This window comes from Pelodiscus sinensis, chromosome 13 (genome assembly GCF_049634645.1).
Source record: "Pelodiscus sinensis isolate JC-2024 chromosome 13, ASM4963464v1, whole genome shotgun sequence".
Lineage (NCBI taxonomy): Eukaryota > Metazoa > Chordata > Testudines > Trionychidae > Pelodiscus > Pelodiscus sinensis.
The window spans coordinates 18,951,380-18,963,980 of NC_134723.1; the positions used below are offsets into that span (position 1 = coordinate 18,951,380).

Here is a 12,601-nt window from a genome sequence, read left to right on the forward strand (position 1 = left end):
ACTACGAGAACCACCAAGGGAATGCTCATGTTCTGATGAATCCATTCCCCCACTAGCATTAGAAAACACACATATGGGGTAAAAAGGATGACACTGGACATCTTTCCAGGAAGGCCCACGGAAGTGAGTTGTTTACCTGGTATTGGGACTGAATGGGCTCCATCTGGGTGTCATTCTGGGTCATTTTCTTTGCCAAGGCCTCTTTCAGAGCCAGGGCTTTATTTAATTCTATCAGCGCTTTGGACATTTCTGCCTGGCGGAGGGCATGCTGAGTGCTGAAAGCATCTGGGGATCTCTTGCTGTCCTGGATACTTTCTGCTTGCTGAAATACAGACATAATTATTAGTCAGAAGCCAATTCCAAGGAGTTCTTCAGTGCTTGCATTGGCAGTTTGAACACAGAGTTAGCAGAACAGTTGAATACTACTGAAGTAAAAGCAGTATTTATATAAAATGTTTAGAATATTTTTACATTAATTTATTTTCTCTAAAATTTAGTTAATAGGAAAGAATACAATAAAGGAGGATGGATGGAAGTAAGTAACTGTAAGCGCCATACACATGGGATATGGGACTAGGAAGAAGATGCAGTTACTGAGTGAATGAGAATATTTACATGGTCAAAATCTGCACTATATCAGACCCCAACTACTTACAGCATCATATTCCTGCTGAGATGGCGAACTTTGGGCAACAGCTTCCATGGATGCTGCCATATAGGCAGCACTTTCATCCTGCATAAGGCAAACAAAGCACTTTAATGTAGAGCAGAAGCCTGAGAACTGTAGTTATCCACGCAGGGCTCTAGTTACAAAATTTGTACTCTGCAAAAATGAGCTCCAGATATCTGCAGTCACACCTGAGTATGCTAATGGACAGGGCTTGACGAACAGCAATGAAAACTGCTCGCCAGCCCCGTACTGTACATGCGCAAGAGCCACACTGTGCATGTGTACACCGCAAATGAACGGGGCGCACGGCTGAAATCTACTCACCACGGGCGAGTAAACAGTATAGTTTGTTATATCCATGAGCAGGGCTCAAGGCAGATCTCTGCTGATTTGCAGGGCCCTACAGTTAAGGGCTCCTTGCTATCCATTTAGGGCAACAAATGCTTCTCTAGGCTCTCCTTAGACCTTAAAAAACTCCCCTTTCTGGGAAGGCTTCTAGTATCCCATTTCAACAGCTGCAGAGAACACCTCTCCTGAACTGAGTCTCAATTGACTGAGGCCATGTCTCCACTTGTGGGAAGATCGATTAGGTCAATTTAGTGGGTCTAGTGAAGACCAGCTAAATTGAATGCTGAGGGCACCCTTGTTGGCGCCCATACATCTCACGGTCACAAGGAGTAAGAAAAGTCAATGGGGAGAAATGCTCCATCAACCTCTGACTGTGGAGAGAGCGCCAAGCTCAGCTTAAGGTTTGTCGACAACTAGGCTTCTAATGATTGTTAATTGTTCCCATTCTTAGACAATTAAGGCTCCCTGTACCTTGCCAGAGTGGTGTAAGGGAGCCTTTTTGTAAGTGACAGTAACTGAATCCTCAGCTAGGAAGGTATGCGTGCTTTCTGGCTTTTTTTCTGCCCCGGAAAGGCACAATGCGATTAGATTACAGCTCAGTATCTACTTTACCTAGCCATTAAAAAAATGCAGTACAATGATTAGCAAAACGGCATGACTTTCTTGGGTGAAAGTCACAGCAATGTAAAGCAACATTCTACTTCACTTATATTTTGGTGTTTGGTATTCTGTAATTTAATTGAAAATCCAGAATTATAACTGGAGTTCCGGGTCGTGGTTACCAAATATTTGTAAATGAACTTTCGTGTGTTTATGAAATGCTAACACTTGTAATCTGTGTGACATATTTTGGTAATGTATGTATACTAAATGAAATTTTTTGATTGTATTGCATTGTTTTGTCAAAATACTGTAATGCAGTTTTGCAGAATTTAGGAGCACAGAGTTCTGGAGTAGGTTTTGAGGTTTCAGAGGGAAATCTATATTAAAATAGCTTGCTAAGAGCCATTTAACAACTTCACACAAGAAACCACTGCCTCACAGCGTCACCATACCCCTGGGTTCTTCTTGGTAGGAAGCTTATTTGATATAAGGATCTTCCCATTCCCATGGTCAATTCTTACCTGCAATTGGACTATCACTTGCTGCAGATCACAAATCACTTCTATGTTCTCTTTGAGCTCCTGGTCCTCCAGAGTCTCTACCAGCTTCTGCAAATCAAGTTTGCACCTGAAAAATTCAGACATGCAACTAAGTCCACAAGTCTTGCTTGGCAATTACATATCTGACTGGCAGTATGTTGGCAATACCCTCAGTCCCCCTTCTTGTATACAAATGGACTTAGAAATATTAAATGCAGAGTTGTATGACACTGCTGCAGCACGGGCAGAATATGAAACTGGATGGGACTTACGCAGCATGCTGCTGGAGTTCCTCTAGTTTCGCATTCATCCTTTCATTTTCTTGTTCTGTCTAAGACAAGACAAATCAATTATAGGACACTTATAGGAAAAGTAAGACTAGTAATGGCAGCTTCATCATTCTGTACTGAATCACAACGCAGGTTATCTTAACAGTGGTTTCTGCACAATCAGGGCAAAGGTTAATTCCCTTTGTATGAAAGTCAGGATAGGTCTACACTACAGGGAAAAGTGGATCTCAGCTATGCAATTTGAGTTTCATTAGTAGTGTAACAAGTCAACATAGCTTAGATCTACTTACCACAGGGTCCATACAGTCAACACCTCTTACTCAATTTGTTCTGGTGGAATACTGGAGGCTATATCTGAGCATTCATAATCGCCGCTTCATTTAAATTTACATTTATAATAAAGTAACTACAACTTTCTGACAAAGTACATTTTCTTTAGTGGCCCTAGGGTTGCCAGGTGTCCAGTATTGGTGCCTTCTACCTGGCAACCCTAGGGCCACCAAAGAAAATGTACTTTGTCAGAAAGTTGTTGTTATTTAATTATAGATTATGTTTTAGGTATATTTTATAATAATATTACAATAATTTGATGTGTAAAATTGTTATTTGGTCATATTAAATTATTTTACATAATTTTTAATTAAATATAAATTTAAGGTACTTTTAAATTTTGTATGATACATAACTTGTTTTGTTGAAATAAAAACAAGTATAAACCATGGTTAGTCAAATAGAACAGGCTTCTGTGAAAATTTCAGATACTTTAAGATTGAGATTTTGTATAAAAATATAATTATTTATGCAATTGCAAAAAATTGACTTTATTGATATAAAATTAATATACATTCTCTGATTTTATTTGGGAATAAACAAACAAAATTAACAAAATAACCCCTTCCTCCCCCCCCCCCAAGCCAGGCACTCCCATTCCCCCGTTCTAACCCAATCTCCCTCCACTCCCCCAGAGCCAGCCCTCCACAACCTAATGCCTCTCCTCTATCCCAGAGCCAGGCACTCCCAGCCCTTCCTCCCAACCTAATGCCTCCCCCAACTTAATACCTGGGTCCTGGAGTCAACATTGCTGCCTGAGGTGCTGGGGCGGTGTGAACACAGTGGCCAGCAGTAAGCGCCCAGTGCAGAGTGCCCGGCCATGAGCGCGTGCACAGAGCAGCTCAGCCGGCAATGAGCAGTTGCTGCGACACGGAGCGGTCCGGCTGGCTGTGAGCAAGCACTCAGCCATGTGTTCTGAGTGGTCAGCACTTCATTCTTTTATAAAAATGTTCTGTCCGCAAAAAGTTTCCATCGGGCCACATGCGGCCCTCCAAACACCAGTTTGACATGCCTGTAGCCTATCATCATATAGCTTCTGGACATTTACTATACTCCTTTCAAATTCAATTTAAGTCTCCCAGAGTCAGAAATTCCTAACTAGCCTTAGAGCACTGTGACTGGTCAGCTTCCAACAGGTAGGAAACAGCAACGTGTAGCTGAAAGTGCTTCATGTAGAATTTTGAGCCTTACCAGAATGATTCTCTCCAACATCTGGGCTGTCTGACCAGCTGCCTCACTTAGACCTCGGCTCAACTTTTCGTTTTCCTCCATCAAGGACTGGTTCTTCTCCATGAGGGACTGCAGATTCTCTGATGGCTCCATGCTAATTAAAGCAAGAATTTATTATTTTAAAGTCAATGGGGTGTTTACTGTTATAGATTGACAATATCTTGAATGAACTTTATTCAGTCAAGTTAACCCCAGTTCAATAAGGTTTAATACCTGTGGCATACATTGTACTGGAAATTACATACTATGAGACTCTATGGAACTTCTTAGCAGGAAGTAAAAGATTACTGCAATCTATGGAAGGAATGAGGAAATTCAAAGGCATTTCAAAGATATTGTTCCAAAAAAATACATCTCCTTAAGAAGTACTTTGAGGTGAAGGGAATATAATTTCTACCACTCTGAATCCAATTTTTGGGGCCATGCTTTGGATAGAGGCTTCTGTATTTTAATTATAGGTTGAATCTCCCAAATCTGGGACTCTCTGGGTTTGGCAACATATGCGGTCCGGAAGGAAGGACCACGGATGTTGCTGGACAAGAGCTCCCCGAAGGCCAGCTGTAGGTCCTGCAGGTGCTGGAGAGCAGGGGCTGGTCCTCCAGGCCAGGGAGCTCCTGCAGCAGCAGAAAGGAATCCACAGCCCTGGCTGGGAGCCCCAGCAACCGTGGGACTAGCACCTGCCGAGAGGAATCCCTAACCCTGGCTAGGAACCCAGGCAGCAGCTGAGCGAGGAATCTGCCAGGATTCCTGGCTTGGGAGAGGGGCCGATGGCAGCTGGAGGGAAATCTCAGCCCGAGGAGGCTGACCCTGGGAGCCCTAGCAGTTGGGAGGGAAACCCAGGCTTCGGGGCCACCCACATCCCAGAAAGGAATCCTGCACTCCCCTGGTCCAGCAAACTCTGTGGTTTGGGACCACTCAGGGTCTAATCTAGATCTACTTCTGGAAACCGCAGTTCAAAAATTCCTGGATCTATATTAAAAGAGTGGCCTAAACTTGTCATGAGGCTATTTGTTCTCAACTGAAGCATTGATGAACTGGTAAGTACATAGAAGCCTGGGAGGTGGGTGGTGGAAAGGAAGGGCGCTGGAAGACTGTTCTTTCTAGAATCCATATTAGGCCTGGTCTTCATAACACAGGTCAACACAAGGTAGTTTATGTCAACCTAGCCCCACACGTGTCTATACCATCTTCCACCGCTGCAAGCACACTGGTAGGCAGACATAGTAACACCACCTCCCCAAGCAACAGAGTTGCAATCAACATGCTTAGGTCAACACATGTAAGGATAGACACCATGTTATAGAGGCTGCTGCTAACTGTCCTCCAGCGGCTGTAACACTATGCTCCACACTGCTTTAGTCACCATTGTGAGCTCTACTGCCCAGGAGTCAAGGGGACCGGGGATTTTGAGATCTCCAGAAGAGCCCTGTAAATTTTTGAAATTCGCTTTAACTGCTGGGCTTCGCAATCACACCTAAGAGCTCTCCGCTGTTGAGTGCAACTGACCAGCTGACCCTGTCAGCTACTTGCTTCAGATGTACTCCCAATTTGAATAGAGTAGACAGGAAATATTGGATATCCAGGGACTGCAGGAAGAAGAGGCTGTGCAGGAACAGCTTTGGACCAACCATAGAAATGTTGACATCTTTGAGAAGATTACTGAGGGGATGCAAGAGAAGAGGCATGACAGGAACCAGCAGCAGTGCTGCATCAGAAGCCAAGGAGCTTTGGAAGGCATACCAGAAGGCCAATGATTAAATATGGTGCCATTCCACAAACATGCTGCTTATATGAAAAGCTGCATGTCATATTGCTAGAGATACTACCACTGCTCCCCACAGCACCACGGATACCTCTGAGTGACCGAAGTCACAGGCCCCTGCTGTGAACAGCGTGGAGATGGTGAATGAAGAGTAGTATGGGGAACAGGCAAACTGGGAAATTCAACTGCACAGCAAGCCAGGACCTGGCTCTGTCCATGTCTGACTCCACCACAGTCCAATAAGGGCAAGACGGATACAGGGGGGAAAAAAAACCTTATTTTCAATTACGTGGATGGCACCCTCAAAAGTATCAGTATCATTCACCACCTTTTCACTAATGTAATCACATCAGAAGCAAAAAGTAGAATTGCTACCTGCTTTTCAGTACTCTCCAGATGTGGATGAATCTCTGTAACATTTCCATATAACCATGTATCATTCTCATACAACTTTGTATTAAGAGAAACTTTGTAAGTTGATTAGATAGATTAGATCTTGTCTCTTTATGTTATAGGTCTCAGGAATAGTTAAGGTACAGAAAATATTCTTTTGCTTGGAGAAGAATAGATCTCTCCCCTTTCCTTGATTGCCTTGTTGAAATGAAGATGGTGTGAATGGAGAATGAAAGGCGAGCACCTCCAACAGCAGTTGCAAGGGTGGAGAGGGGCTGGAAGCCAGATCCAAGACAATACCTGTGAAGTGAACTTATTGAAAAGACTGGACATACAGATGCCTTAGGAGTCAAGCAGCAAGTGCCTGCCCTTGGAAGAACTCTCTTTGAAGCAGCATTAAGAAAGGAATGGTGATGACTAATGGGCTGCGTGAGAGGGATAAATATGAAGCATCTTGCAGAGGGACCCCGGGTTTTCGTCTTGCCCAGCTCCACCCCTCCCCCATCTAACTCACCTGGCCAGTGCAGTTCGGGGGAGCAACCACTGGTAACAACAAGACTGAGTGTGCGAGTGCGCAATGTATCATATGCGCAGAGCTCAACAAGTTATGGAAAACCCTACTCGCCAGACAAAAAAGGGACTCGCTACCCTCCCCCCCCAAAAAAGTGGGGTTTTTTTAATGGCATAAATTCCTAATAAGAATAAGAACAGTAATTACTAATACGTTCTTAATAAATATCACCCAAGTTATTAATAAACATCTTATAAACTTCTACCTTTTCCCTCTGCTGCCATGTCTCCTCCCCTTGCTCCATCAGCTCCCCTGGTGCCTGCTGCCCCCAACCCCTCACCCTCCTCTACTGTCTTGACTCCTTCCCTTCTCGCTGCCCTCAGCCTTCCTGAGACCTGCCCCCCTCCACCAGCCCTTCCCTCCCCCATGTGCCTACTCCTCCAGTAGCCCCACTCTGATCATGCGAGCTACCCCTCCTCATCCCCTCTCCTAACACCTCCCTCTACACACCTGCACTGCCTCTCTCCTCTGATGCTGGTCCCTCCCCTGCAGGCGTCTGCCCTTCTGCTTCACCCCCAGAATCTCCTGGCACCTGCACCCTCCTGGCACCTTCCCCTTCCTTCACTGCCCCTGTCACCTTTGCCCTCTTTTTCCCCGATACCCACCCCCTCAGCACCCTCTGCCCCCATTCCCCTCACACCCCTGTGCCCTCACACATGCCTTGCTCCATCCCCACTCTCCTCATGCCCACCCCTTCTTTCAAGCCTTCTCCCAGCACCTCCCCCTCTTCCCCCTAGCCCCCAGCGCCCTTACCCTCCCCCCTCCCACTGACACCTCCCCTCCTGCCCTTTTCCTCATTGTCTGCACTTGGCCCCCTGGCATTTGTGTCTCCTGCACCCCTGTCCCTTGGTGCCTTCCCCTTTCTTCTTCTTCTCCTGACCTCCTCTCCTCAGCACAAGCCCCTTCCCCATATTTTTCCCCTCCCCTCAGCCCAGCCCAGCCGCTTCCCCTCCCCCAGGGCCAAGTAAAACATTCCCCCCCTTTTTTTGGTTGTCTTTTACATGTTTGCATTTTGCAATGGTTTTTGTTTGTTTTCATTTTTGTCCCAGCATTTTAGCCCTATAAATAGCAAATAGCATTTTCATTCATTTTTTTCCATAAAGGCAAAGGCGCTTCAAGTGAACTCCCCCTTTCACTCACTGCTGGGTCACAGCAGCCTTTTCCCTGCCCTGTCCAGCCCCTCCTTATGGACAAGCACCCCTCACTCCCAACCCACAGGGGAAACAGGATGCAGGGAACAGTGTGTGTGTGTGGGGGGGGGGGGGGGGGAGAGAGAACAGGAGGCACAGAGACGCAGGGATCAGGGGGAGTAGTGTGCGGTGGAGGCACAGGGAATGGGACGCAGGGAATGGGAGGGGCAGAGGCATGGGGTCCAGGGGCAGTGCAGGGAACAGGCAGCACAGAGCTGGGGGGGAGGAGGGGGGAGCAGGGTACAGGGTGCAAGGGCGGTGCAGAGCCAGAGGGAGAGCAGGGGATCCGGGGTGCAGGGGCAGCATGGGGAATAGGTGGCAGGAGCCAGATGGGGCACAGCGAGCCAGGCCGTCAGCAGGGAGCGGTCTCTCGCTGGCGAGGGGCTGGGGCCGTGGCAGGACTGGAGCCAGCGGAGCAGGCCCTGGCTGTGCCGCACACCGCAGCCAACTGCCGGAGACACGCAGTCAGAGCCAAGCTGCTGCGGCCCTTTAAAATCGGCGGGGCCATGTCACGCCAGTGTCCCGGCCTCTGCCAGCGCTCCGCCTCCTCGTGCCGCAGCTGCACGTAGGCAGCCCAGCGCTGAGAATCGCCGCAGTTCCCCGGCAGCGCTCTGCTCCTCTGCCGGCTGGCAGATTGGATGGGGCCACGCCGCCCGTAGTGTAGGCTTCGGGCAGCCCATTACAACGGCCCACCGGGCCAGTCCGCCCCTGCACTCGCCAGCTGGCAAAATCTACTCACCATGGGCGAGCGGGTGAGTGTATTTGTCGAGCCCTGCATATGCATATGATAAAGTACTGATTGATCTATATATGTTCAATAAATGCGGTGTGTTGCCTTATCGCCATGAAAAAGATCCCAGGTGCTTCTTTTCAGCACAACACAGACATATGCAGTGGCATGCAGAACATAACTTCAGTACACAGGCATGAGGGCCTGGGCTACTTCAGGACACAAGTTGCAACTGTGTCCTCTGTCTTTGTTAGCTCACTCCTGAGGGTAAAACCACAGCCATCTGTGGAAAAGGAGAGTCCCTGACTACAGCGGTTCAATCTGAATAAGGTCCTCTATGCAGCCTCTCAACATTCCAAAATGTTACCATTATTGACCAAGTTCTGCCCCTGCATCCTCTACTACAGCTAGACTGTTGCATTGTTATACAAAGGGCACTGCTGCAGATGAAAGTGAAACACTGATACAATTAGACTTAGTGAGCATGACATGGGAGTGAGAAAGAGGACTGGACAGGTAGTTGGATAGCAAATAAGTTCCTACCTTAGCACCACGTGCAGTCTAGAGCCTCAGTACAACAGGAGATCTAGTCTCAGTTGGGGTGGGGGCAGGCAGGGAAGAACAATTAAGGCTTCTAGTTACATTAAGAGCATTAGTCTATAGTTCTTACTTGATAGACACTGGGAGTGTCCCTCCATGGGCTTGCAACAACAAGACCTGCAGCTGTTGTACCTAGAAGGAAACAAACAATTACCCATCTTTGAATCTACCTTCTCTATAGTATATATTGATCTCTAAAAAGAGAGCTGGAGTTGCAGGACTTAACAAATGACTAAGAGGGAGCTCTTCCCTCGATCACACTCAACAAATGCTCCAGTGTTACTTGAACAATGATGTTGCCTTTCACATGATAGACTTACGAGCACATTTTCTTTGAGGGGCTCCTGGCACTCTTGTAGGGACAATAGGAGCAGCATTATCCTTTATATCTTAGCTAAAACTATACTTTGATAACTAGATCTGCCTACAATTGATTGCATATGGACCCTTGTGTGTCTCCCATCCTGAACTTGGGCACATAGCTGTGTAGTGTTAGCTAGATGCCATATTTCACTCCAGAGATGGTTATACTTTGTGGGAGTGACATTTCTTAAGGTATGAAATATAAACTGTGGTTGATACCAACAGTTGGCCATGATTGAATCATGAGTTTTGAGGCCCCCCTGAAAGTGGAGAAATGTTCCATCTACAGCAAACTTATAGTGGAGAATCTCAAGCAATATGCACACAGACAAAATCATTTAAGGACTTTCCTTATAATGTGACCTATAGCTAAGCGAGCTCAGTGTCTATTTCTTTTTCTTGAATTTGTTGCAATGATGAGTCTCCCACTTTTGCGATGCACAAAATCCCAGTCTCCAGCTAAAGGAAGGAAGTGTCCAGTACCTGCTGCTTTAGATGATTTAGCTCAGCAGCTTGAGGATCAATGTTGATAATCGGTTTGTTTTTTATTTTTCTCGCCCTATCAGCATAGCGCAAAGTGTTTAAGGTTTCTTCTAGGTTGGAATCTGCAGGGCTCACACAAGCAATCATGAGAGTGTGGCTGTTGCCACCCAAGGAATCTGAACAGAAACAGAATGGGACACAGCATTATTGCTTTGAGACTGTGAAAATGGTGATGTGGGTTAATGATGGAAAACCCACAGCGTAAGAATGCACCATGCCCATAAAACACAATAGCCAATACAGACAGGAGATTTTGACTGATGCATTATTCATGTAATACCCAATAGTTGATTGCTCCCATTACAAGAAACACTGGTAAGAAAGCCAGCTTTCCAGTTAGAAAGCTCTACTGAAATCTGTCATCCCAGGATCTACTTTTCTTTTCACCCCACAAAGTCAAAAGACATTTTTCACATCTGCTATTTTGCCTCCCATTTTTACTTCAAATAATGATGGTTTGACATCATATACACCTGACTGGATTCTCATCACATTAAGCAGTTACACAATTCCCTATATCAATGTTTCAGATGCTCTTACTTCTGCTGGCTTCTGCTGCCTTGGGAGCTGAAATTTCATGGATACCCTGATGTCTGGCTGTCAGATCAGACATCATTTTCCTTCCATTTGATGATCTGACCAAACAGAAGGACCTCAGCACTGAGCTGTCTAGCAGAGCTTATTATTTTTACACCAAAAGTAGTGTGGAAGCCATTTCATATTTAGCTAGAAGCCATTTCGTATAACAGAAGCCATTTAAGTTTCTTGCTTCTGCACGTACGCTAGAGATTGAACTCTCCTTCACTGATGTGAAAGAGGCCAGAAGGATGAGCTATTGGAATGCATTAATTGAACTAGTTTGAGTTGGAGCTCTCACTCCTCTCCCTGATAACTTATCAGCAAGAAGAAACAGGTTTCTCCTTTACGTTTAATTGATGATTTCTTTAATGAAATGCCCTGACGTCAGACTTGTTTGGCTAAGGGTATAAAATATTAGGATTGATTGTATTGAGTAGCCTTATTGGGCCCGGTCCTGCTGGGGTCACGTTTGGCTCACTTTGTGCCTTATTGATCAATAAAGTTTTTTATTAGCCGCCTAAACACAGAGAAGTCTTTTGCTTCGACAGTAGGTATTATCCAGTTTTACGCCATAAGTCTGCTTTGCTCCAACCAGCTCACTCAGCTAGGTTTTTTACTAAAAAGATTATGGTAGTCCATGTTTTGAAAGATATAAAATATCATAAAAATGGTTTATGCAATAAATTACAGCACTGTGAAAAGGAAGACTGAAAAACTAAAACTTTAAAATATTGAGCTATTTCCCTTTATATTCACAGACTAAAGATTTTGTATCAGTAATGGAGGGTGTGTATTTAATCACAAAAGCAAGCATTATAAAACTCCAAAAATATTCAGAGGTAAGATCAACTTAAGAAATCCAAAAGCACATAAGGGTTGTGTCCAGACTCAGGGGTTTTTTCGAAAAAAGTAGCCTTTTTTCGAAAAAACCTCACCTGCGTCCAGACTCAAGCCGCGTTCTTTCGAAATTAAATCGAAAGAAAGCGGCTTCTCTTTCGATGGCGGTAAACCTCATTTCACGAGGAAGAACACCTTCTTTCGAAAGTTCCTCTTTCGAAAGAAGGCGTTCAATGTAAATAGGGCTTCTTCAAAAGAGAGCATCCAGACTCACTGGATGCTTTCTTTCGAAAAAGCAAGCCGCTTTTTCGAAAGTTCCGCGTGCAGTCTAGACGCTCCCTTTCGAAAGAGGCTCTTTCGAAAGTATCTTTCGAAAGCGCCTCTTTCGAAAGTATCTTTCGAAAGCGCCTCTTTCGAAAGAGGCTTGCAGTCTAGACACAGCCAAGATGTAAATGTACTGTTAAAGGACACAGCTTCTTAGCTGTGCCCTTTAATGACATGGTACAGTAACAAGTCAGTTATGATTCATTGATACTAGTGATTGGGCCTCCAGATTAGATTAAATGTACAGGTTGGACCTCTCGTCCAGTACCCTCCAGATCTCACTGGTCCCAAACGAGGGAATTTGCTGGACCACAAGAGGTCCCCTGTTACTGGCTCCCCAGACCACCTTCCATCCCCGCTGTCAGCCCCAGCAGACCAGGCCGCCCCAGCAACAGCCCCGCTATCAGGTCTGCCACCTCCCTGGTACTGGGGCTGCCACTGCCCCTGCTGCACTAACAGGGCTCCGGTATTGTCCCAGATCTACCAGGCTCCAAGCCACCAGCCCTCTTGTCACTGGGATTCCCAACCAGGACACCCATGTCCAGGAATACCCATGGTCCAGCAGATGTTGCCAGATGAGTAAGTCCTGGTTTTGGGAGGTCCATCCTGTATTTTAAAAAGGCAGTTCAGAGTTGTCCAAATTTTGCCTTTAACTTTCTCCTGCATGACACTGTAGAGTTGTCTATTTGCCTACCCAGA

General features: G+C 45.8%; 1 protein-coding gene across 2 annotated transcripts in view; it reads right to left on the minus strand.

The window, feature by feature from the left end:
- Window positions 1-12,601, minus strand: part of KIF4A (kinesin family member 4A) — a 54,403-nt gene that overhangs the window by 30,555 nt on the left and 11,247 nt on the right. For both annotated transcript variants that reach the window (XM_014568820.3, XM_075940789.1), the window contains 7 exons: window positions 10,103-10,278; window positions 9,327-9,388; window positions 3,972-4,104; window positions 2,433-2,491; window positions 2,143-2,248; window positions 656-733; window positions 137-322 (listed from right to left, as the gene is read on the minus strand). In XM_014568820.3, coding sequence (XP_014424306.2) covers window positions 137-322; window positions 656-733; window positions 2,143-2,248; window positions 2,433-2,491; window positions 3,972-4,104; window positions 9,327-9,388; window positions 10,103-10,278 — 800 coding nt within the window. The remainder of the gene's footprint in view (window positions 1-136; window positions 323-655; window positions 734-2,142; window positions 2,249-2,432; window positions 2,492-3,971; window positions 4,105-9,326; window positions 9,389-10,102; window positions 10,279-12,601) is intronic.